This window comes from Palaemon carinicauda, chromosome 21, assembly GCF_036898095.1.
Source record: "Palaemon carinicauda isolate YSFRI2023 chromosome 21, ASM3689809v2, whole genome shotgun sequence".
NCBI lineage: Eukaryota > Metazoa > Arthropoda > Malacostraca > Decapoda > Palaemonidae > Palaemon > Palaemon carinicauda.
In genome coordinates this window covers 943,412-967,949 of record NC_090745.1, presented here as the reverse complement: position 1 = coordinate 967,949, position 24,538 = coordinate 943,412, and the positions used below count along the sequence as shown (strand labels likewise).

Genomic DNA, 24,538 nt, shown 5'->3' with positions numbered 1-24,538 from the left:
TTTCAACGACGTTTGTTAGAGTAGTTATTATTTTCTGTACTTCTTGAAGGGTTTCTTATTTGTGTTGCGATGTTTACTATTTGGTGTAAGTAGTAAATAAAGATGTTATGTATTGAAATTCTACTTTGGTTGTATATCGTTTGGTCATTCTTCTGTTGAAATTAGTTAAATATTAAAATATTTAGCTTATAATAAACAAAATTATGAAATGCAAACGTCAACATAAGTGAACATTTGTTTTAGAATATATTGGTTATTTTTCATATTTATTCAATGAAAATACAACACCTGGAGTTGTATACTGATAGGTGTTTAGTGATGAGAACCGAAATTTTTTTTGTAAAAGAAAAAAAAATTTAAACTTACTGACTTGGATTTTATGTAAACTCGTTTGATGCTGACTGGTTTCATAAAGGTGTATTTATCATTATTACTTTCCTTGCGTAGGTAATTGGTAACATCCACCCTTTCAAAATTACCAAAACAAACATCTAACTCCAGTAAACATACTACACCTTAAACTCTCTCTCTCTCTCTCTCTCTCTCTCTCTCTCTCTCTCGTAATGGTTTTCAATTCTTATCTTGGCTTAAGACGCGAGAAAAATGCTACTGACCGGAATTAGGTTAAAACGTGCGTGAAACATAAACCCGTTTCTAATCGGCAACTTATGTCTGATTAGCTAGCGTGGAATTTTACTGTTTTTTTTCTCTCCCTCTCTCTCTATTTTTAGTTTCTTATGTTGTAACCTAGAGATTACGAGGTGGAATCCAGTGCACCGTTGATTGAAGGCGTGGATATATTTACGTGAGCAGAAAGCTTTTAGGACGTTATTTTTTAGAGAAGTTTTGTTACTGTGTAAGTACGGAGTTGACGAAATAGGTGTAGGGTTGTTTCAGTCAAAAGTTGACGAAATAGGCAAGGTGTACAGTTGTGTAAGCATAAAGTTGACTAAATAAAGTGTAGGGTTGTGTCAGTATAAAGTTGAAATAGGGTGTAGGGTTGTGTCAGTTTAAAGTTGAAATAGGGTGTAGGGTTGTGTCAGTTTAAAGTTGAAATAGGGTGTAGGGTTGTGTCAGTATGAAGTTGAAATAGGGTGTAGGGTTGTGTAAGCATAAAGTTGACGGTGGTGGCCGATGTGGTAACGTCCCTGACTGGTGAACGTCCGCTTAAACTCTTTAGTTCCTTTGGTCGGTGCAACCTCTCCATCTTTGTGAGCTGAGAATGGGGTTTTTGGAGAGCCTATGGGTCTATCTGCCGAGTCATCAGCAGCCGTTGCCTGGCCCCCATTGGTCCTAGCTTAGAAGGGGGGGGGGGGGGCGCTTGGCCACTGATATGTTCATATGGTCAGTCAATAGGGCATTGTCCTGCTCGTAAGGACAACGTCATTGTCCCTTGCCCCTGCCATTCATGAACGGTCTTTAAAAAACATAGACCAGGGATTAAGGTTGTTTCGTTATAAAGTTGACGAAATAGGGTGTAGGAGTTAAGTTGGATATATGTTAATATACCGTAGGGAAGATTTTTATAAACTTCAAATCTTCTGTAATTTTCTCGAAATACAGCTATAAAACCGAGTAACTGTAACTGTACGTGAATAATTCTTGTATTTTTAATTTTTGAAATCTTTATCATTAAATTATTTTTCTATTCATTAGACGCTCACATGCAAGGCTTTCTATTGTTTTAATTGTATTCTAATATGCATTATTTTCCTTCATTTTAATATACATATTACTGTTTCTATTTTTAACATTGATTACTAAAAGGATTATACAAGTAATACGTCATGAAAATTTTATTTAGATTCTTAAATGACAATATTAAACTCTCTGCTCGTCTATTTAAAAATATTCCACTTACTGATAAATATGATAAGGATTTTATGGTCACGTCTAAAACATTTTCTTTGCATCCCAGCCAATGGCTAGGAGAATTAATGGCCTTTACTTTTCCAGTTACTTTTAAAGCCTTATTTATCTTGCATTCAAAGCTCATCCAATGGCTAGGAGAAGTAATACTAAAGCCTTCTTTCTTTGCAATCAATGTTTTTCCAGGCAAGGTTAAACCTCTATTTTCTTTGCGTTCAATGTTTTTCCTGGCAAATTTAAGCCTCTATTTTCTTCCCATTCAATGTTTTTGAAGGTAAGGCTAAAGCCCTATTTTCTTTGCATTCAAAGCCCCATCCATTGAAAAGGGAAAGTAATTCCTTTCGTTTTTTCCAGGCGATGCTGACTACAAGCCCTATGTCTCATCAGAATGCGACATCAAGTCTTTGGAAATCGAAGGAGACGAGGACTTCCTCATCTTGGCCTGTGACGGTCTCTGGGACACGCTGTCTCCTGAAGATGCTGTCAACGTCGTCTATGCCTATCTCACGCACAATAACGGTAAGTGGTTTTGTATATTATAAAGACTTCTTGTTGAATTGTGAACAGTTCAGTAAATAGCTTGAGATAAATAGGAAATTGGGAGTTGAATGGCAGGACAGGATTAGAAATAAAAATACAAGAGAGATTACGCGAGTGCCATATGTGGATGAGATGGTTTGGGCATGCTCTTCGCACTCCCCAAGAGAGATTAATTCTTCAAACTTTCAACTGAGCTCCACAAGGCACTATAAGAGTTGAAAGACCCAGGCCTACGTGGCTGAGGACTATGAAGCGTGATGTGGGAGGTGATGAATGGAGAAGTGATGATTTAAAAGCTCAAGATAGAGACGACTGGCGAAATCTAACCGAGGCCCTTTGCATCAATAGGCGTGGGAGGAGATAATGATAATGATGATATAAGAAATTTAAGTTTTGTAGCTTCCATATTTAGAGATTATTGTATAAAAGTAAATGCATAACACAGATTCTTATGTATTGAATCAGCATTCCTGAAACTTTCGAATTCAGCCCAAAAGTAATTTTTATGATACAGTGTTGGTTTTAGATATTAAGTGATAGTTCACATCTGGTACATAAAAACGTCTTAATGTTTATATAGATATTGATATAGACTTCTTTCATAAATCATAAAATCCCTTTCATACACCATACAGTTTTTATGATAACTGAATATTTAAGAGACTTCATGGTTTTTTATATAGGTGAACAAAAAATATAAGCTTAACCATGTAGAGGTTGCGAGACATATATATAAAAAATTCTTTATACCAAAAGCATCTATATCATGTTGAGAAAAGTCAAATTGGGAAAAGATCCTTTATTTAATATACCGAAAAAATCGCAGTTTTTTCCGAGAACGAGATTAATTTAGGTATGGTATAAGTGTTTTTTCCAATGGTAAAATATTATTGTAAATCTATTGTACTACCACTAGAGAATTATGGGGTCCTTTGACTGGAAGACAGTACTACATTGGATCTTTATCTCTGGTTACTGTTAATTTTCCCTTTGCCTACACATACACCGAATAGTCTGGCATATTCTTTACAGATTCCCCTCTGTCCTCGTACACTCGACAAAATTGAGATTACTAAACAATTCTTACTCGCTCAAGGGGTTAACTACTGCACTGTAATTGTTCAGTGGCTACTTTCCTTTTGGTAAGGGTAGAAGAGAGACTTTAACTATGGTAAGCAGCTCTTTTAAGAGAAAGACACTCCAAAATCAAACCAGTGTTCTCTAGTCTTTGGTAGTGCCATAGCCTCTGTACCCTGGTCTTCCACTTTCTTGGGTTAGAGCTCTCTTGCTTGAGGGTACACTCGGGCACGCTATTCTATCTAATTTCTCTTTCTTGTTTTGTTAAAGTTTTTATAGTTTATATAGGAAATATTTATTTTAATGTTGTTATCCTTCAAATATTTTTTTTTACTTTTTTCCTTTCCTCACTTAGCTATTTTCCCTGTTGGTGCCCCTGGGCTTATAGCATCCTGCTTTTCCAACTAGGGTTGTAACTTAGCAAGTAAACATAATAATAATAATAATAATGATAATATCCCTTATATTTTATTCATTATAAGAACAACCCATGAACATTTTATATATTGAGGCCAAATTTTAGCTGTTGAAATATTAGTAATCATATTTCAAAATAGAGAACTGATGCTATGGTAACTAATCACCCAGGATTTAGTATCAAACAAAAAATATTTTTTTCACAGAATGCTGCTCCTGAAACAAATAATGTAAGCAATTCGGGACATTTATACTTTAGATGTAACAATCTAATTCCGCCTTTCTTACGGCATTAGTGAGTTTTAAAACTGTATTTGAAAGAAAACTTTAATAGAATTATTCGTTAGTATAAGACAAAGCTATTTGTGTCTGGAGAGAAGGCTAGTCGCCTTTAAAACTTGTAATAGTTTCCCATTCAAATTTAACGTTCATGATAGAAAACGAATCAGATCTCTTGAGAAGGGTAACATTTATAATTATGTATAATCATAGAAAATAAACTCCTAATAGTAATTGTTGTTAAGAAAAAAAATCCATTTTAGAAAAAAATTGCAATATTTTAAAATGAATTACTAGATTGCAAAATTTCTCATTCTATTAAAATGTAATTAACTCTGTTCATCACGTTTTCTTCCTTACTTTTTGATGACATCAAAGAAAATTGGTCTTTCAAGAAGAACTAGGGTAAACTAAAATATCCTTGTATTTAATGCGGAATAAAGTTATTTAATATTTTTAAAACTGAATTCGATGTGACTCATGAATTGAAAATGATATAAACTAATGTATTTTCATGAAATCCCCATAGATTGGCTATATAATTCACTCCAAGCACGATTTTACCATATGGAGGTGACATTTGCATCAAATCAATGTATTTCGTTTTAAGTAAGTGCTTTAGAAACATGAGTAGACATGGACTTGCATTAATGAGGTCTTGGTATCTATCCTTGACATACCGAATATGTCTTGGACACTAGTTTTTACGTTTCTCTCTCTCTCTCTCTCTCTCTCTCTCTCTCTCTCTCTCTCTGCAAATTTAATATTTTTTCTAAATCTTTTCTTTTTCATGACAATATTATATAGTTTGTGTTTATTATTTACGTCCCTTTGAGTTTAAATTTGTTACCCTCTATTTTCCTTAATCTTTTCCTTTTAATTACAGTTTTTGAAGAAACTTATTAACTAGGTTTATAATGTTTTCTCATTAGGAGTTATAGTAATAATACAATTCCCTCTTCAATGGCAGGGTTTATTTATTTGTACATATTAAAGTTCGTGTCATGTTTAGATGCTTTACTTCATGTTCTGGCCATGAACTCTGAACATTGTGTAAATTATTATTATTATTATTATTATTATTATTATTATTATTATTATTTATTATTATTTTTATTTATTATTATTTTTATTTTATTATTATTCTTATTATTTTTATTATTTTATTTTTATTGTTATTTTTATTATTATTATTATAATTATTATTATTATTATTATTATTATTATTTTTTTTTTTTATTACTTGCCAAGTTACAACCCTAGTTGGAAGAGCAGGATAGTATAACCCCAAGGTCTCTAACAGGGAGAAATAACCCAATGAGGAAAGGAAGTAAGGAAACAGATAGAATAGTGTGCCTGAATGTACCCTCAAGCAAGAGAACCCTACCCCAAAAGAGTGGAAAACCATGGCACAGAGGCTATGGCACTATCCAAGCCTAGAGAACAATGGTTCTGCTGTTTGTCGATTATTACAATGTCATTACTATTTTGAATTCGCAACTTTCTGCTAGCATTTGTCTGAAAGCTCTTGCTATTTCCTCAAGGAATTTTTGGAGCGTGGCTGTGTGAAACCCTCTCCCCTGTTGTGTGTTGTTAGTTTAACAACTTCAGCCATTCAAAAATATATAACATCAATAAATGCAGCAGTTTCTATTTCACTGAAAGACAGAGACCCCAGATATGTCAATTCATGTCTGGGGTTTGGCCAGTTTTCATCACCAGGCTGACTAGTGCAGATTGGTGATGGGGGGAGACTTAGTTATGATCGCTCACAACAAACCAACCTAGTAAGGGGGGCCGTGACTAGTACAGCTTTGCTGATCATGTCGATACACAAACCCTTTCACCACGTTAAGGTAGCCCCACTTGGAATTGGTTTCAAACAATATAAAAATGTGCATAATCATATATTTAAAAAATACACCAAAACACTGTAACGTTTTATTCCCATATGCTGTATGTAATAACAAATGGATTCTATAAAAATATTAGTAGTTAACGATAGTAAATGGCGATGATAACTATTTTTTAACAAAGGATCAAAATTAATGTTTTCATCATTTCCACTCACTTCCATTCAAACACTTCAGATTGAACATGTCTGCGCCGTCAGCTGCCACCCCTCCATTCTCTCTCACGGCCATTTCCTCTGAACTTTTAAAATTCTCTCTCTCTCTCTCTCTCTCTCTCTCTCTCTCTCTCTCTCAGAGAGAGTGTGAAATTCATTTTAGGTTTAAGGGGTTAACAATTATGACGGTATTTTAGTGGTAAAGGCTAGACTCTAAGCTGGAAAAAGACAATATTACTTATCGGTTTGATATCTGTATTAGATTTCAAAGTGGTATAATTTTTCCATTCTGTATAGTGGTGGATAACGGGGTTGGGTGGGGTGTGGCACTTTAGCAAGATAGAGACGACTGGCGAAATCTAATCGAGGCCCTTTGCGTCACTATCTAAAACAATAAACAAACTAAAAACCAAAGAGATTTGTAAACACAAACAGATCCCAAAAGAGGAAGCACTAAAGAAAGGAAGAAGCATCAAAATGATGAAAAGGAGACTTGAAACAGGGCGGCAACAGATGTTTGCTTTAAAGGATGAAAATAGAAATGTTATCAACAAAAGAGACGGGGTGATGTCAATAGGCATAGGAGGAGATATTGATGATGACACTGACCACTCTCTTCTCATTTGCTTTCCCATGTATTCACAACAGTTGCCTAATAACCAGATACCTAATTCAATACTTGTATCAATGGGTCTCCTAGGAGGTAAGTCAAGAGGATGTTTAATTCCTATCATTTGGAGATGTGATGGATACTAACATGTCTTTCAAATTGAAGACAAGGTTTATCCTTACCAAGATTCTTGGACATGTGTGCTACCTTGCTAGCGGCACTTTTAGCTTTATTTGAGAAGCAGGTCCTCTGAAAGATATTTAACTTTTAAAATATCTTTGCTTTATGGTTTTAATTAAATATTCTTTTATTCTTTATTTATAAGAAATGATATCGGCGTCAATGAGCTTAGATGTCAGGATGTCAGAAAACCTCATTTCAATCAATCAAATTGAAGATACGAACCCTTTACTCACACGCCCACAAAAATAAAACGAGAGAGAGAGAGAGAGAGAGAGAGAGAGAGAGAGATTTTGTGTTAATGTCAATTTGGAGATTAAGTCAACATTCTTAACTCGGATTTTTAGAGAAGTTGAAAACATTCATATTTGTTTTTAATCAATTTTCCTTTTGAGGCGGATGGAAGAATAAACAGAGTTTTGAAAAAAAAATTTGTATAATTTTTGTTCTCATTCGTGCTGAGGGCACCTGCCGCCTATCGATCTAACAGTCTCTCTCTCTCTCTCTCTCTCTCTCTCTCTCTCTCCTATATGTCTTATTGCGTTCTCTGTATGCCATATTTTTGTCATGAGTTCTGTTAGAAGAAATCTCTCTCTCTCTCTCTCTCTCTCTCTCTCTCTCTCTCTTTCTCTCTCTCTCTCTCTCTCCTCTCTCTCTCTCTTTCTCTCTCTCCTCTCTCTCTCTCTCTCCCTCTCCTATATGTTTTATTGCGTTCTCTGTATGTCGTATTTTTGTCTTGAGTTCTGTTAAAAAGAAATCCTCTCTCTCTCTCTCTCTCTCTCTCTCTCTCTCTCTCTGTGCCTTTGGTGGTCGTAAATATTTACCTCCATTTTAGAGAAACCTGCTTGACGTTTGAAATCCAAGACGCGCCTATAAAGGAAGGCGAAGAGCAAGTAAAGGAAAGGGGTAAAAATAGATAGAATTTAACCAATGTTTTCTACGTTTAATTTTTTTTCTTTTGTGGTTACGAGAGGAAGTTTTTTTTTTAATATATATGAAATCTTAAGTACTCCTGTTGCTTTGATGTAAAATTAATATGTTCGTATAATTTCTCTCTCTCTCTCTCTCTCTCTCTCTCTCTCTCTCTCTCCTTTTGTTATCGAAAAAACACACACACATATATATATATATATATATATAAAATATATATATATATATATATGTAATTCATTATATATATGTGTATATATATATATATATATATGTATAATATATATATATATATATATAAATATATATATATATATATATGTGTGTGTATATATATATAGTATATATATAAATAAATTTCTACCTCATACTTGGGATCGAACGCTAGCCCCTTCTAATGAAAGGCCAGGTCGAAACCAACCATGTCACGAGAGCCCATAAAAGGAAATCCGAACCTGACGCTAATCTAGCTGTCCGAGGATTTACCTGGCGAGACATCAGTCTCTTACCAGCGAGTTTTACCCCGATTTCCCCGGGCCACCCCGTAACACAATTGGTAGTAATTCATTCAAATTACCCCTAATGAGTCAATATGGATAAATATCAACACAACATCGTGTTCAAATAGAAATAAATTTCTCTACCTCATACTTGGGATCGAACGCTAGCCCCCTTCTAATGAAAGGCCAGGTCGAAACCAACCATGTCACGAGAGCCCATAAAAGGAAATCCGAACCTGACGCTAATCTAGCTGTCCGAGGATTTACCTGGCGAGACATCAGTCTCTTACCAGCGAGTTTTACCCCGATTTCCCCGGGCCACCACGTAACACAATTGGTAGTAATTCATTCAAATTACCCCTAATGAGTCAATATGGATAAATATCAACACAACATCGTGTTCAAATAGAAATAAATTTCTACCTCATACTTGGGATCGAACGCTAGCCCCTTCTAATGAAAGGCCAGGTCGAAACCAACCATGTCACGAGAGCCCATAAAAGGAAATCCGAACCTGACGCTAATCTAGCTGTCCGAGGATTTACCTGGCGAGACATCAGTCTCTTACCAGCGAGTTAGAAGGGGCTAGCGTTCGATCCCAAGTATGAGGTAGAAATTTATTTCTATTTGAACACGATGTTGTGTTGATATTTATCCATATTGACTCATTAGGGGTAATTTGAATGAATTACTACCAATTGTGTTACGTGGTGGCCCGGGGAAATCGGGTAAAAACTCGCTGGTAAGAGACTGATGTCTCGCCAGGTAAATCCTCGGACAGCTAGATTAGCGTCAGGTTCGGATTTCCTTTTATGGGCTCTCGTGACATGGTTGGTTTCGACCTGGCCTTTCATTAGAAGGGGCTAGCGTTCGATCCCAAGTATGAGGTAGAAATTTATTTCTATTTGAACACGATGTTGTGTTGATATTTATCCATATTGACTCATTAGGGGTAATTTGAATGAATTACTACCAATTGTGTTACGTGGTGGCCCGGGGGAAATCGGGTAAAACTCGCTGGTAAGAGACTGATGTCTCGCCAGGTAAATCCTCGGACAGCTAGATTAGCGTCAGGTTCGGATTTCCTTTTATGGGCTCTCGTGACATGGTTGGTTTCGACCTGGCCTTTCATTAGAAGGGGCTAGCGTTCGATCCCAAGTATGAGGTAGAAATTTATTTCTATTTGAACACGATGTTGTGTTGATATTTATCCCATATATATATATATATATATATATGGATATATATATATATATATATATATAAATGTCTTGCTTGTTATTATATAGGGAAGACTCATATGCTATTAAAAAAAATGCTGTTTATATTCCAATTTCTAAGAGCATGACCTATCGGAGCATATCACAGTTTTTTATCTGTAATGCTTTATTGAATACTCCTATCGCCTGATCCAGTGCCAGTAACCTTGTGCACGTTCGCTTTGGCACCAGCATTTCTCAATTGGAATTTTCACGACACATATTACATCAGAAAACGTCTCATGCTAGTCGAGGCTTTTTAAGCAGGCATGTAGATGGATAGAAGATAGAAAGAAGAAGAAGAAATGGAAGGTGGATTGGATTGGAAGGAGGTCAGTTAGCGTGAATTGAGAGTTTCGTTTTAATGACCTCTAATCCGTCAATTCTCGTCCAAAACACGTCTTCTGGTTCTTTCGTCTGCATTGAGAGGTGGATATTCTCTGAGGTCTATATTTCTCGGTTTCGATTTGTTCCGTGTTAGTTTAGGATGTTTTTCTAAGCCCTAATGCCTCTATTTATTGTTTCGTGTTAACTGATTGATTTGAGGTCATTGACGCCGATATCGTTTATTGTAAATAAAAAGTAAAAGAATATTCGATTAAAACCGTAATAGCAAAGAAGTCATTTTAAAAGTTAAATATCTTTCGAGAAGACCTGCATCTGAAATAAAGCTGAAAATACCACTAGCAGGGTAGGACACATCATGTCCAAGAATCTTAGCAAAGATGAACGTTAAGGATGTTTCTCTAAGCCCCAAGGTCTATATTTTCTGTTTTGTGTTAGTTAGGGATAAATATGGTATGGAGAGCTTTTCGGTAAACAAAATGAGATTATTAAAATTAAAATGCCACATTCTCAAAAGGGAAAAAGTATTTAAACGGATAGTTCTACCAGTAATAAGTTATGTATCAGAAACTTGGAGTCTTACTCAAGCTAGTTACAACTCAAAGATCTATGGAAAGAATAATGATTGGAATAACACTAAGAGCGAAACAAGAGCAACATGGATACGTGAGCAAACTAAAGTAGAAGAAATTTAACATGTAAGAAAAAAGAAATAGACATGGGCAGGACATGAATTGAGAAGGGTAGATAACAGATGGACATTAAGAATAACAGAATTGGTTCTTAGAAATTGCAGGGAAGAAAGAGAAGACGATGGATTGACGAACTAAGAAAATTTGCGGATATAGCCTGGCTTAGAAAGACCATCGTGGAATTTTATGTGGGTTAAGTGTATAGATGAATTAGTTATTTTATGTTTTGACACATGTAATTATTTTTTTTTCTCTCTCTCTCTCTCTCTCTCTCTCTCTCTCTCTCTCTCTCTCTCTCATGTATTTTATGTGATGAATATTCTCGTAAAGGTTTTTAAAGAACCAAAAGCAAGCGTTAATTTTTTAAACTAATTTTCATACATGTTACACTTTAAAAGGTGGATTTGTCTTATACATCACAGTGATTTATGTCTATGAGAAAAAAATAAAATGGTAAATGACACTCGTAAATGCTACACTTCCGGGTGAAGGCTAACCTCAGGTTTTTTTTTTTTTTTTTTTTTTTTCGTGGCATGACTTTGCTTGCTCCGGGTCGTCTGTGAGACCACCTTTCTTTTTTTAATTAACAGCCGGTTTGGGAGCAGAGAGGTTTTGGTCGTTAGGGGGAAGAAGAAATGTTCATTAGCATGTCAGAAAAAAAAATATCCTTTGTCTGCTTCAAAAGAGCTTGGTTTCGCTTTGTTTGAGCTCCCTAGGTGTCCTTTCCTTTACATCACATCCCATATAGTGCTCTCCTCCCTCTCTTCCCCTTCTCCTCTCTCTCCTTCCCCTTTTCCTCTCTCTCTTCCCCTTCTCCTCCCTCCATATACACCCTCCCTTTATACCTAAACCCCCTCCTTCCCGTCCCCTACTCTATTCCATTATTTCCCATCGAACCCTTGAGAGAGCATTTTTTCTCTCCTGGCGTGCGAGAATTTCAAGTTCCGAATTTCATCTACGCATTTTTCATTTTACTTCCCAAAAACCCTTCTCTCTCTCTCTCCTCTCTCTCTCTCTCTCTCTCTCTCTCTCGTCGTTTGTTCTTGAAGTTACGTGTTCTTTAAGAATAGTTTCTAAATGAAACTGCAAAGTTGTGGAAGTAAATCTATGGTGCTGACAGGTTTTTTTCTCTCTCTCTCTCTCTCTCTCTCTCTCTCTCTCTCTCTCACACACACACACAAAGAAGAGGATTTAGTTATAAAAAGACAATGATCAAGAAATTTGACAATATGTTTAAAATCTGAAAGTTATAGCAACACCACCATCAAATGAATAACATTGAATGCTTCATATTAGCTTGTTATACATTTAGTTAATCTCTTGTATTTTTTCAGCCTCAAATAGTCAACATTGGACGATTTTTCTCTTGATATTTATATTGTGACAAATTTTTTTCGGCCTCACTAAACATTCGAAATAAAAACTTAAAACTGGTTGTTAGCCAATTTTCGAAGGCCAATAACAACCAGGACTAGAATAACACGTTCCAAACAGGTTGTTGTCATACTCCGTGGGGCTTCTAAAGCCCTCCCGAGATCCTCAACGGGGGGGAAATATTGTTGACCATCCTATGACAGCTGTTATTGTAGCGACTGTCCCCTGATATGACGTGGGGAGGTCCTTTGAGCCTTCATCTCATTACATTTCCCCAGAAGCCTATCTTGTCTCTAAATCTCCCTTCGGCAGATGGTGCTCTTCTGTCAGTCTTTGCGCGCGAGCGTGTGCGTTTGTCTGATAGCTTTCAGCATTTACGATTGACAATATTCATCTAAATTGTCAGTAGGTAATAGGTTGGGCTAGGGCACCAGCCACCCGTTGAAATACTACCGCTGGAGCGTTATGGGGTCCGTTGACTGGCCAGACAGTACTAGATTGGATCCTTCTGTGGTTACGGCTTTTTTGCCCCTTGCCTACACATACCGAATAGTCTGGCCTATTCTTTATATACTCTCCTCTGTCATACACCTGACAACACTGAGATTACCAAACAATTCTTCTTCTCTTATGGATTAACTACTGCACTGTAATTGTCCAGTGGCTACTTTCCTCTTGGTAAGGGTAGAAGAGACTCTAGCTATGGTAAGCAGTTCTTCTAGGAGAGGGACACTCCAAAATCAAACCATTGTTCTCTAGTCTTGGGTAGTGCCCTAGCCTCTATACCATGGCTTTCCACTGTCTTGGGGTAGAGTTCTCTTGGTTGAGGGTACACTCGGACACACTATTCTGTCATATTTCTCTTCTCTTGTTTTTTTTTTTTTCAAGTTTTTATAGTTTATATATGAAATATTTACTTTAATGTTATTACTGTTCTTAAAATATGTTATATTAATCGGTAATTACTTTTCTTGTAGTTTTTCATTATTTCCTTTCCTCACTAGGCTATTTTTCCCTGTTGGAGCCCCCGGGCTTTTAGCGTCTTGCTTTTCCAACTAGGGTTGTAGCTTAGAAAGTAGTAATAATAATAATAATAATAATAATAATAATAATAATAATAATAATGATTTGTTTTCATTAGATGAAGTTTTGTGGTCTATGTGTACGAAACTCGTTCCATAGTTACTACCCGCCTAGTAGGTTATAAAATGACCTCCTTTTATTTATTTATTTTTGTTTGTTTGTCAGTTCAGATTACGTCGAAACGTCTTGCTGGATTTTCCCCAAATTTTAACACTGGATAGGTATTATGCTCCGGAAGAACCCATTCAATTTTGGAGGTGATCTGGAGCAAAATCGCAATTCTAATTTTTATTATACAATAGATTCTTTCAGGGTGAACATATGAAAATGGGAAAGCTTGGTCCGTAGACTTGAGTAAATGTTGACAATCTTCATTGGCGAAGTTTTGATATTTGATTGCTCTTTTTACTTTTTTTTTTTCAATGTGAACTAACATCTTTTGATTTCGTTTCGTTATTAAGACTTTTATTTTCTATTACTGTAGTTAGTATAGGCCTAGTCTTTACATATTTTAATTTTTCATAAAAAAATTTTGTGTATAAATATAGATCCCGAATGTTATAATGAGTGAGTATGTATAACAGTAGCCTCATATTTAAAGGGAATAAGACATACCTTCAGTTTGTTTTCGAAATGTCGAGTGGCGAGTTAACAATCGTTCTATGTAAAGGTTTTATTTGTTCAATTATTTTCAAGGATACCAGATAGTATAGGACAACAATCAAGAATGTTTAAACATGGTAAGAATTAATCATGTTTGCAGTAAAACATCCATCACATTTATCACTTAGAATACACTTTCACAGAAGGCTTATACGTGACACTTACTGTGCACAATACTATGTCATTTACCCTTAATATAGCATGCATGCTTTTTAGGTGATTTCCTTCTCAGTTTTTTTCCTTCTCAGTCCCTATTTCTCAGGTTTTTTCCTTCTCAGTCTCTATTTCTCAGTTTTTTTTCCTTCTCAGTCCCTATTTCTCAGGTTTTTTCCTTCTCAGTCTCTATTTCTCAGTTTTTTTCCTTCTCAGTCCCTATTTCTCAGGTTTTTTCCTTCTCAGTCTCTATTTCTAAGGTTTTTTCCTTCTCAGTCGCTATTTCTAAGGTTTTTTCCTTCTCAGTCTCTATTTCTCAGTTTTTTCCTTCTCAGTCTCTATTTCTCAGTAAGTTTTTCCTTCTCCGTCTCTATTTCTCAGTAAGTTGTTCCTTCTCAGTCTCTATTTCTCAGGAAGTTTTTCCTTCTCAATCTCTATTTCTCAGTAAGTTTTTCCTTCTCAGTCTCTATTTCTCAGGAAGTTTTTCCTTCTCAATCTCTATTTCTCAGTAAGTTTTTCCTTCTCAGTCTCTATTTCTCAGTAAGTTTTTCCTTCTCAGTCTCTATTTCTCTGAAAGTTTTTCCTTCTCAGTAAGATTTTCTTTCTCAGTAATGCTTTACCTTCTTAGTAAGTTTTTCTTCCTCAGCAAGGCTTTCCTTCTATGACAAAGCTGTCCTCCTATCGATTACATAGTCCCGTATGCACTTTCTTCCATCATTAATAACAAGTTTTAGTGCCAATCACATAATTTTCCAAATCAAAATTTACCTCTATTGATCCTGGTCCAAGCTTTTTATGTTTCTATGTATGTCACATGCAGCTTTTTCTCTCTTCAACTTCTCTCATGACATTCTATATCAATGGACTGTTCCTCACATACACACACACACACACACACACACACACACACACACCACACACACACACACACACACATATATATATATATATATATATATATATATATATATATATATATATATACATATGTATGATAGACGTATATATATATATATATATATATATATATGTATATATATAACGATGTATAACGATGTATATATATATATATATATATATATATATATATATATATATATATATATATATACGATATACATATATATACACATATATATATAAAACGATATATATAGTATATATATAGATATACATATATATACACATATATATATAAAACGATATATATAGTATATATATAACGATATATATAATATATATACACCACACACACACACACACATATATATATATATATATATATATATATATATATATATATATATATATATATATATATATATATATAACGGTAAAATAGATAAATACCTTACGTGCATGTGTGTCCAGAACAAGCGCACGTTCCATCCCCATAGTTGTTTGCCATTCACTCCTAAATGTTATTCCCAAAACCTTTTACAAAAACATACATTCAATTATGCTAGGTTTTTTTTCGCATCGCGAAATTGATTTGCATCCGGACCCCACGTCATGAATATGAAAATCTCCTCTCTCTCTCTCTCTCTCTCTTTTGTCTGATGGAAATGAAATCGGGTGATCGAGTGTCAAAAACTGTCGCTCATTTTCCCCTTTGGTGTGTCTCCCCTCTTTTGATCCTCTTTGTTTCCACTTTTCAGAGATGTAAAGGGTACTCTCAATAAGTCACATGGTATCTCTCTCTCTCTCTCTCTCTCTCTCTCTCTCTCTCTCCTCTCTCTCTCTCTCTCTCTCTCTCTCTCTGTATGTATGTATATATAAATGCAGCCATTTCTTGTCCACCTGCAGGACAAAGTACTCAAACATGTCAATTCTTATCTAGGGGTTTTGCCAATTTTCATTACCACGCTGGCCAGCAATTGTTGATGATGGGAGACTATTGTCTGATCGAATATAGCAAACAAAGCTAGTATAGGTGACCTTGACTAGTACAGCTTTGCTGATCTTGGAGATACTCAAACCCTTTCACCATGTAAAGGTATCCCCACTCAGAAAGGAATGGTAACAAACAAGAGTAATTCCAAGGGTAGCTAGTAATACCTAATAATACTAGTAATACTTAGGTGATCTAACCCTGGAAAAATAGCCAAGTAACCAAAATAGTTACTGTTACCTCCATATTATCTTATAAGCAGCTCCTCCATGTGAAGGACACTCCAAAATCAAACTGTTGTTCTCTAGTCTTGGGGTAGTGCCATAGCCTCTGTATCATGGCCTTCCACTGTATTGGGTTAGAGTTCTTTTGCTTGAGGGTACACACGGGGCACAGTATTCTATCTAATTTTTCTTCCTCTTTTGTTCATTAAAGTTTATATAGTTTATATAGGAAATGTTAATTTTAATGTTACTGTTCTTAAAATATTTTTATTTTTCCTTATTTCCCTTTCCTCACTGGGCTATTTTTCCCGTTTGGGGCCCCTGGGCTTATAGCATTCTGCTTTTCCAACTAGGGTTATATCTTAGCAAATAATAATAATAATAATAACTGAATCTAGCCAGGAATCTGTGTGAAATATTACAACTTGCAAACTTATAAAGTGAGTTCATAATGTCACGTATTTTACCTTTTTAATATGAAGATTAACTTTATTTTTTTCTTTTCTTTGTAGGTAAGTACCGATGCCCTCGTCACTGTGGAACGTAAGTAGAAGTTTAACTACTTCATTTAGCCTAGAAAAGTTTAAAAATACTGTATGGTTCAAACGTCCGTTTAATGATTTACTCTCTCTCTCTCTCTCTCTCTCTCTCTCTCTCTCTCTCTCTCTCTTTCCTCTCTCTCTCTCTCTCTCTCTCTCTCTCTCTCTCTCTCTCTCTCTCTCTCTCTCTCTCTCTCTCTTTATATATATATATATATATATATATATATATATATATATATAATATATATATATTTTATTATATACATACATACATATATATATGTATGTATGTATATAATATATATATATATATAATATATATATATATATATATATATATATATATATATATATATATATATATATATATCACCATTTGAGTTCAAAATTATCAAGATTAACATCATTCTTATTCCTGTTTCTCCATTTTCAAGTCTTAAGTTTTCTATATTCTTTACCTGAACGTATGCACGGTGTAATGCAGTACACGGAAAGAAAGTTCTTTTTCATGTTAAAAGCTCATTACAATGACGTGAATATATTATCTTCAGCGGGTTTTTTTTTTCTTTTTTTTTTTTTTATTTATTAGGAATGACTTTTAACAAATTATTTTGAGTAAACACACGTCTTTTAGTTTCTCTTGCGTAGAGAAATCGTTTATATTTGAAGGGCCAAAAATCATTCGTTGGAACAGAACTCGACAGGAGATGAAGTGAATTTCGAGCTTGTGATAAATAGTTCTATCTCGTAATTTATCAAATAGTTTTATCCCGTAATTTATCAAACCGTTCTATTTCATAATATATTAGATGGTTATATCTAGTGATGTATCAGTTCTATCTAGAAATTTATCTAAAACTTCTATCTCGTAATTTATCAGAGAGTTCTTTCTAGTAATTTATCAAATAAATCTGTCCAGTAATTTATCAAATAGTTTTATCTCGTAATTTATGAAATAGTTCTATCTAGTAATATATCATAGTTCTATCTGGTAATGTATCAATTAATTCTATATAGTGATTTATCAAATAGTTATATCTAGTGATTTATCGAATGGTTTTATATAGTAATTTATCCAATAGATCTGTCTAGTAACTTATCAAATAGTTTTATCTCGTAATTGATCAAATAGTTCTACCCAATAATTTATCTAATAGTTCTATTGGAATTTATCAAACGCAATTTATCAAATAGTGATATCTCGCAATTTATCAAACAGTTTTATCTCGTAATTTATCAAATAATTCTATATAGTAATTTATCAAACAGTTCTATTTCGTAATTTATCAAATAGTTCTATCTCGTAATTTATCAAATAGTTCTATCTCGTAATTTATCAAATAGTTCTATCTCGTAATTTATCAAATAGTTCTATCTAGTAATTTGTCAACTAGTTTTATCTTGTAATTCATCAGGTCCTGTCTCTTAAGACACAGGAAATGACTCTCGGCACTTTTAAAATTGTTTTAGTAACTTAAGAATTTGAAAGGATTCTGTTAACCTGTTTTAAATATGGCACTACATAAGCCCCAATGTAAATACAGCCAACCTGTTGCATTACCTGTGCGTTGCATTGCGTTTTTATGGTCAACATTATGCAATGCACGAGAAGCTGACTTGATGAATATGCATAGTCGTAATTGCTAATGAATAGGCTTTTATTTATATGAAGTTGATTCGTCTCTTCAAAGGTGAATGCAATGTTTATGCAGTTTTAAGAAGTTCACGATGTTTAAAGTGTGAATATATATATATATATATATATATATATATATATATGTTTATATATATATATATATATATATATATATATATATATATATATATTATATATATATATGTATATGTTTATGTATATATATATATATATATATATATATGCCATGCATATATATATGTATGTATATGTTTATGTATATATATATATATATATACTATATATATATATATATATATATATATATGCATATATGTATACAGTATATGTGTAAATATATATATCTGTATATGTATATATATATATATATATATATATATATATATATATATATACACATACACAGATACAACAAACAACACATACAACTTTTTCTAGTTCACTGCAGGACAAAGACCTCAGGCATGTCCATCGTTATGTCTGGGGGTTTGGCTAACAGCATATTGGTGATGGTGCGATATTTTCGTCTGATCGGTCACAGCAAACCAACCTATTATGTCTTGGTGATTATGGCGATGCACAAAACCCTTTCACCACGTTAAAGTGTGTGTACATAATCACATTGATTCGTTGTAACAATGGGTAAATAAATAGTGTAATATTCAGTTAAAGCAATCGAGAGGAAACAGGTGTTGAATTTACATGTATCCAAATGACCCATATATTTTAATATATTAATGACTGGATTCTCTTATCTTTCTTCGTGGCTATATGGTACTGTAACTGTCATACAAGCATCCTGGAGCAGGGTTCGATTCCCGGACGGTCAGATGCTGTTGTCTTTGAGTGGTTCCACCTTAGGACTCTGATCCCGAGGCCGATAAGCGATTCCAGACATTAATGTATGAAAATATATTTGAAGATGAAAAAAACACCCCTACAATGTGCCAAATTTATCATGTAACATGTATGTTTATGAATTCTCCACGTGTAGTTCTTGCTATGAATTCTGATGACTTGGGTAACTGCATGTGAGATTGACCATTCTTTTGCCATGAATTCCAATTAGTTGGTAATGTTTGTTTGTTCGTTCGTGTTTCCCACACACCTGTCTATACCCAACTATTCTATATAGTTCTTGTTATGTTTGATAACGTCCGTGTGTGTATGTGTGTGTGTGTGTTTGCACCCCCTGTCTATATCTGACTATCTATCTATGAGTTCTTGCTATGTTTGATTGCGTCTGTGTGTGTGTGTGTGTGTGTGCGCGCACGCGTCCCCTGTTTGCACACATCTGTCTATACCTGACTATTCTATATAGTTCTTGCTATGTTTGATAACGTTCGTGGTGTGTGTGTGTGTGTGTGTATGTGTGTTTGCTCACCCCTGTCTATATCTGACTGTCTACCTATGTAGAAGAGTTGAATGAATATGAAGAAAGCAAAATATATTTTGAATTATTTACAACTCGCCATCTGACTTTACATCTGCCTAAGCTCCCAGCCTCTCCCACACCCACCTTGGTTACTTTTCCAAGGTACATATTTAGTCCTGGCGTCTTTTATTATTAGCATTTGTACGGATGTCCCAGTTATTAATGTGTGTCCCCCTTTCCCGTCCATGTTTACGAAAGCCCTACGCTTCCTTATTCATGAGTTGATGGATGACTTTGGCGGGCCCAGACACTTTGTATGGAGGAAAAGCAAATGGAGGATTGATGTATGGATTCCTTCGAAGGAAGGCCATAAATATAAAGGACGTGAAGGATACTCCCCGTAGGATATGTCCTGTTAAGAGAGTGATGCCAAGGAGTCTCTCTCTCTCTCTCTCTCCTTCTCTCTCTCTCTCTCTCTCTCTCTCTCTCTCTATACTATATTTTATTTCGTTCTTTGCACATTGTATTTTTGTCACGACTTTGTTAAAAACATTCTCTCTCTCTCTCTCTCTCTCTCTCTCTCTCTCTCTCTCTCTCCTCTCTCTCCTTCTCTCTCTCTCTCTCTCTCTCAACTAGGACACTGTTTTACTTCTTTTTTTGCACGTTGCATTTTTGTCACGACTTTATTAAAAACATTCTCTCTCTCTCTCTCTCTCTCTCTCTCTTCTCTCTCTCTCTCTCTCTCTCTCTCTCTCTCTCTCTCTCTCTCAACTAGACACTGTTTTACTTCGTTTTTTGCACGTTGCATTTTTGTCACGACTTTGTTAAAAACATTCTCTCTCTCTCTCTCTCTCTCTCCTCTCTCTCTCTCCTCTCTCTCTCTCTCCTCTCTCTCTCTCTCTCTCTCCAGCTGATGTAGTAAACGTTAACACGGTAAACGAATTCAAGAATAAGTTAGACTAGATCATAAAAACACTCTAAACGTTTAAACTAATTCGCTCTATTCAAGAGCAAATGGAGTCTCCGCAGATGGACTCAGTCTTTGAGACATCCAAAATCCTTGTAACTCTCTCTCTCTCTCTCTCTCTCTCTCCTCTCTCTCATCTCTCTCTCTCTCTCTCTCTCTCTCTCTCTCTCCTCTCTCTCTCTCTAAGTGCTTAAACTAAATCACTCTCATAAAGAGCAAATGGAGTCTCCCCCTGATGGACTAAAAGTCTTTGAGACATCCAAAATCCTTATCTCTCTCTCTCTCTCTCTCTCTCTCTCTCTCTCTCTCTCTCTCTCTCTCTCTCTCTCTCTCTCTCTCTCTCTCAATATTCGTAGAGGACTACCATCATTTGCATATTCTCTTAATATTGCCTATGTTTTAGAAGCAGACGGGATATATTTCAAATAATATTGCCAAATAAATTTTTATTATTGTAATATCCGGGTCATTCTGCAGAAAATTATATGCCTTTCTGTTTTTTTTTTTTTTTTTATTAGATACTATCATATATATGATTATTATATTTAACGGATACAACTAAGAAAATACGCAGATTTAAATTAAGTTCACTTAAAAGAAATTCCTCTTATTATAAAGTAATCTTTTTTTAGAATTCTCTATGTATAAATCAAAACAAAATATTTCTAGACAAATATGAACAATCGACAAATATTTTCAGTCAGCAGCTTTGCTTTCAGACAAGTAAATAGACAAGGTCTAAATATATGTAAACAAGGTCTGATTATGTTCAGACCTTGTAAGGAAATTGACTGTAGATGACCCTGCGGTAAATAGCCAATAACCCAGTGGTATCTGTCTAGGTCACACGTGTACTGGCTCTCTGAAGGTTGTTACGTTCTCAGAGAAGTGCCGTACTATAAGAAAATGTCTTAAAAGGCTTGTGGTGGCTGATATGGTAACGTTCCTGACTGGTGAACGCCAGACTGGGGTTCGAGTCCCGCTCAAGCTCGTTAGTTTCTTCGGTCGCTGCAATCTCACCATCCTTGTGAGCTAAGGATGGGGTGTTTGGGGGAGCCTATAGGTCTATGTGCCGAGTTGTAAGGTGCCATTGCTTGGCCCTCTTTGGTCCTAGCTTATGTAAAGAGGAGGCTAGGGCGCTGATTATATGTGTATATATGGTCAGTCTCTAGGGCATTGTCCTGCTTGATAGGGCAATGTTAATGTCCCTTGCCTCTGCTATTCGTGAGGCCTTTAAACCTTTGAACGGTTGCTGTGGCCTGATTGGTAACATCTCTGCTTAGTGTGCCAGTCGGGGGTTCGAGTCCCGCTCAGACTCGTTAGTGCCAGTAGAGTCTGCAACCTTACCATCCTTGTGAGCTAAAGTTGGGGGTTTTTGGGGGAGCCTAATGGTTTATTTTCTGAGTCATCGGCAGCCATTGTCTGGTTCTCTCTGGTCCTAGGTTGGGTGGAGAGGGGACTTGGGCGCTGATTATATGTATATATGGTCAGTCTCTAGGGCATTGTCCTGCTTGATAGGGCAATGTCAATGTCCCTTGCCTCTGCTATTCGTGAGCGGCCTTTAAACCTTTAAACTGGTTCTCTGAAGGCTGTTAAGGTCACAGAGTAGTTTCTCCCTCTAAGAAAAAAGTCTTAAAAGGGTAAAATCTGGTTTAGGGATCGAGAAAATTAAGGGGAATTAGAGGGGTGTGTTTGTGAGGGTTGGGTGGCATTGGTGAGTGGGGAATGGATTAACAGGTGGAATTAAGAAACCTTACAGAAGGCTGAAACCACAACTGGAGGTATTAAGGGGATGTGCGTCTGTGTGGTTTGTGAGCACAAGAATTAGTCCATTTCACCAGCTACAAGTCTACGAGCTTAGATTTCTGTAGTCCGAGTGGAAACAGAGAAAATGGCGTTTGTTGTCTAATTGCCCCACATATAGCACTGAAAGAAATAGATATATGTTTGAGGTTCAAGGCGAGGATGGTAGGTTCATCCTTGCCAAGATTCTTGGACATGATGTGTCGTTCAGTGCTAACGGCATTTTTAGCTTTACTTCAGGAGCAGGTCTTCTGAAAGCTATTCAACTTCTATAGTGACATAATTTCTTTTATGGTTCTAATTGAATATTCCTTTTATTCAGAAAACCTCAAATCAATCAGTTAGTAAATTTAGAATGGGCAAGTCACCACCCTCCCGTTGAGATACTATTGCTAGAATTTTGTTGGGTCCTCTGATTTGGCCATATAGTCTCTTGCTTAAGGTTAGACTCAGGCGCGCTATTCTATCTGTTAACTTATTTCCTTTCCTCACTGGGCTATTTTTCCTTGTTGGAGCCCATGGGTAGGTATGGGGGTGACATAAATCTCTCTCCGTGGTTTATATATGACAGATCTGTTTCTCTTGTAGTTTGTTTATTTCCTTGTTTCCTTTCCTCACCGGGCTATTTTTCCCTTTTGGAGACCTTCGGCTTATAGCAATTTGCTTTCCCAATCAGGGTTGTAGCTTAGCAATGATGATGATAATATAGAGCTTTCTTTTTATTTTTTAAAGAAAATGGAAGTGTGTTCCAAAATACTTTGTCCATTATGTGAATATACCAGCTACACACCAATAGCTAAGAGTGTATTTCAGGATGTTGTGTCTCATATAAAGATTAGTGTGTTGTAAAGCTATCCCGTCTTATCCTCTTTGCGAATATAAAAAGGGTATTTGATCATCACGAGTACAATGGGTAAGCAGAAAAACTGTATTTAAATTATATACCAGAGGATGGTTGATGTACTTGATGTAGAATCTATGTGATTGTAACGTTTTGGAAAAGGAGCCTCAGGCCTACTGATACAGGATGGGATAGGTTTTTAGCAATGATGTCACGGTGATGATGATGATGTTGACAGCCCAGAGTTTGTGTCGTTTTGTTGGGACGTCAGCTGTGAAGGCGACGGCTGGTAAATGACACTGGACAGCTGCCACTCTCTCTCTCTCTCTCTCTCTCTCTCTCTCTCTCTCTCTCTCTCTCTCTCTCTCTCTCTCTCTCTCTATAGGTTGCTGTTCGAGGAAGTGAGACGTTCTAGGTCTTTCTTCCCTCCTGCCTTATTTGCCTGCCTTTTCCTGTCAAGTTTAACTTGCAGCAAATATTCTTATTTTGAACATAGCTGACATGTCTCTTTTTATAGTTTATATATGAAAGATTTGTTTAATGTTGTTACTGTTCTTAGAATATTTTGTTTTAATTGTTCATTATTCCTCTTGATGTTTATTTCCTCATTTCCTTTCCTCACTTGGCTATTTTTCCTTGTTGGACCCCTTGGTCTTATAGCATCCTGCTTTTCCAACTAGGATTGCTATTTTTCCTTGTTGGAGCCCTTGGTCTTATAGCATCCTGCTTTTCCAACTAGGATTGCTATTTTTCCTTGTTGGAGCCCTTGGTCTTATAGCATCCTGCTTTTCCAACTAGGATTGTAGCTTAGCTTGTAATAATAATAATAATAATAATAATAATAATAATAATAATAATAATAATAATGATAAAAATTAATGATAATAAAAATTTATAATTATTAATAATAAAAATAATTAATAATAATAATAATGATAATAATAATAATAATAATAATAATAATAAATGCATACATACATTTTGAGTAGAACATATTTTTCTACATATACTTACAGACGTTGAGATACAGAATTCTTTAGAGTATAAGTATTTGTAGCTAGGGGGAAGGTTACCACTATTCTGTAATTAGTGGTCATTTTTTAATAAAAAGGAAAAGTGCAGTATCTAATGCACAATTGGTAAACAGAATAATCAATAATTATCCAATTTTGCAACCCGTAATCTTCCTCGACATAAGG

The 24,538-nt window shown here is 35.3% G+C and overlaps 1 protein-coding gene across 1 annotated transcript in view; it reads left to right on the top strand.

The window, feature by feature from the left end:
* LOC137615517 (uncharacterized) overlaps window positions 1–24,538 on the top strand; it is a 121,637-nt gene that overhangs the window by 16,425 nt on the left and 80,674 nt on the right. Inside the window, exon 3 of the mRNA XM_068345431.1 lies at window positions 2,224–2,388. Within this exon, the coding sequence (XP_068201532.1) occupies window positions 2,224–2,388 (165 nt within the window). The remainder of the gene's footprint in view (window positions 1–2,223; window positions 2,389–24,538) is intronic.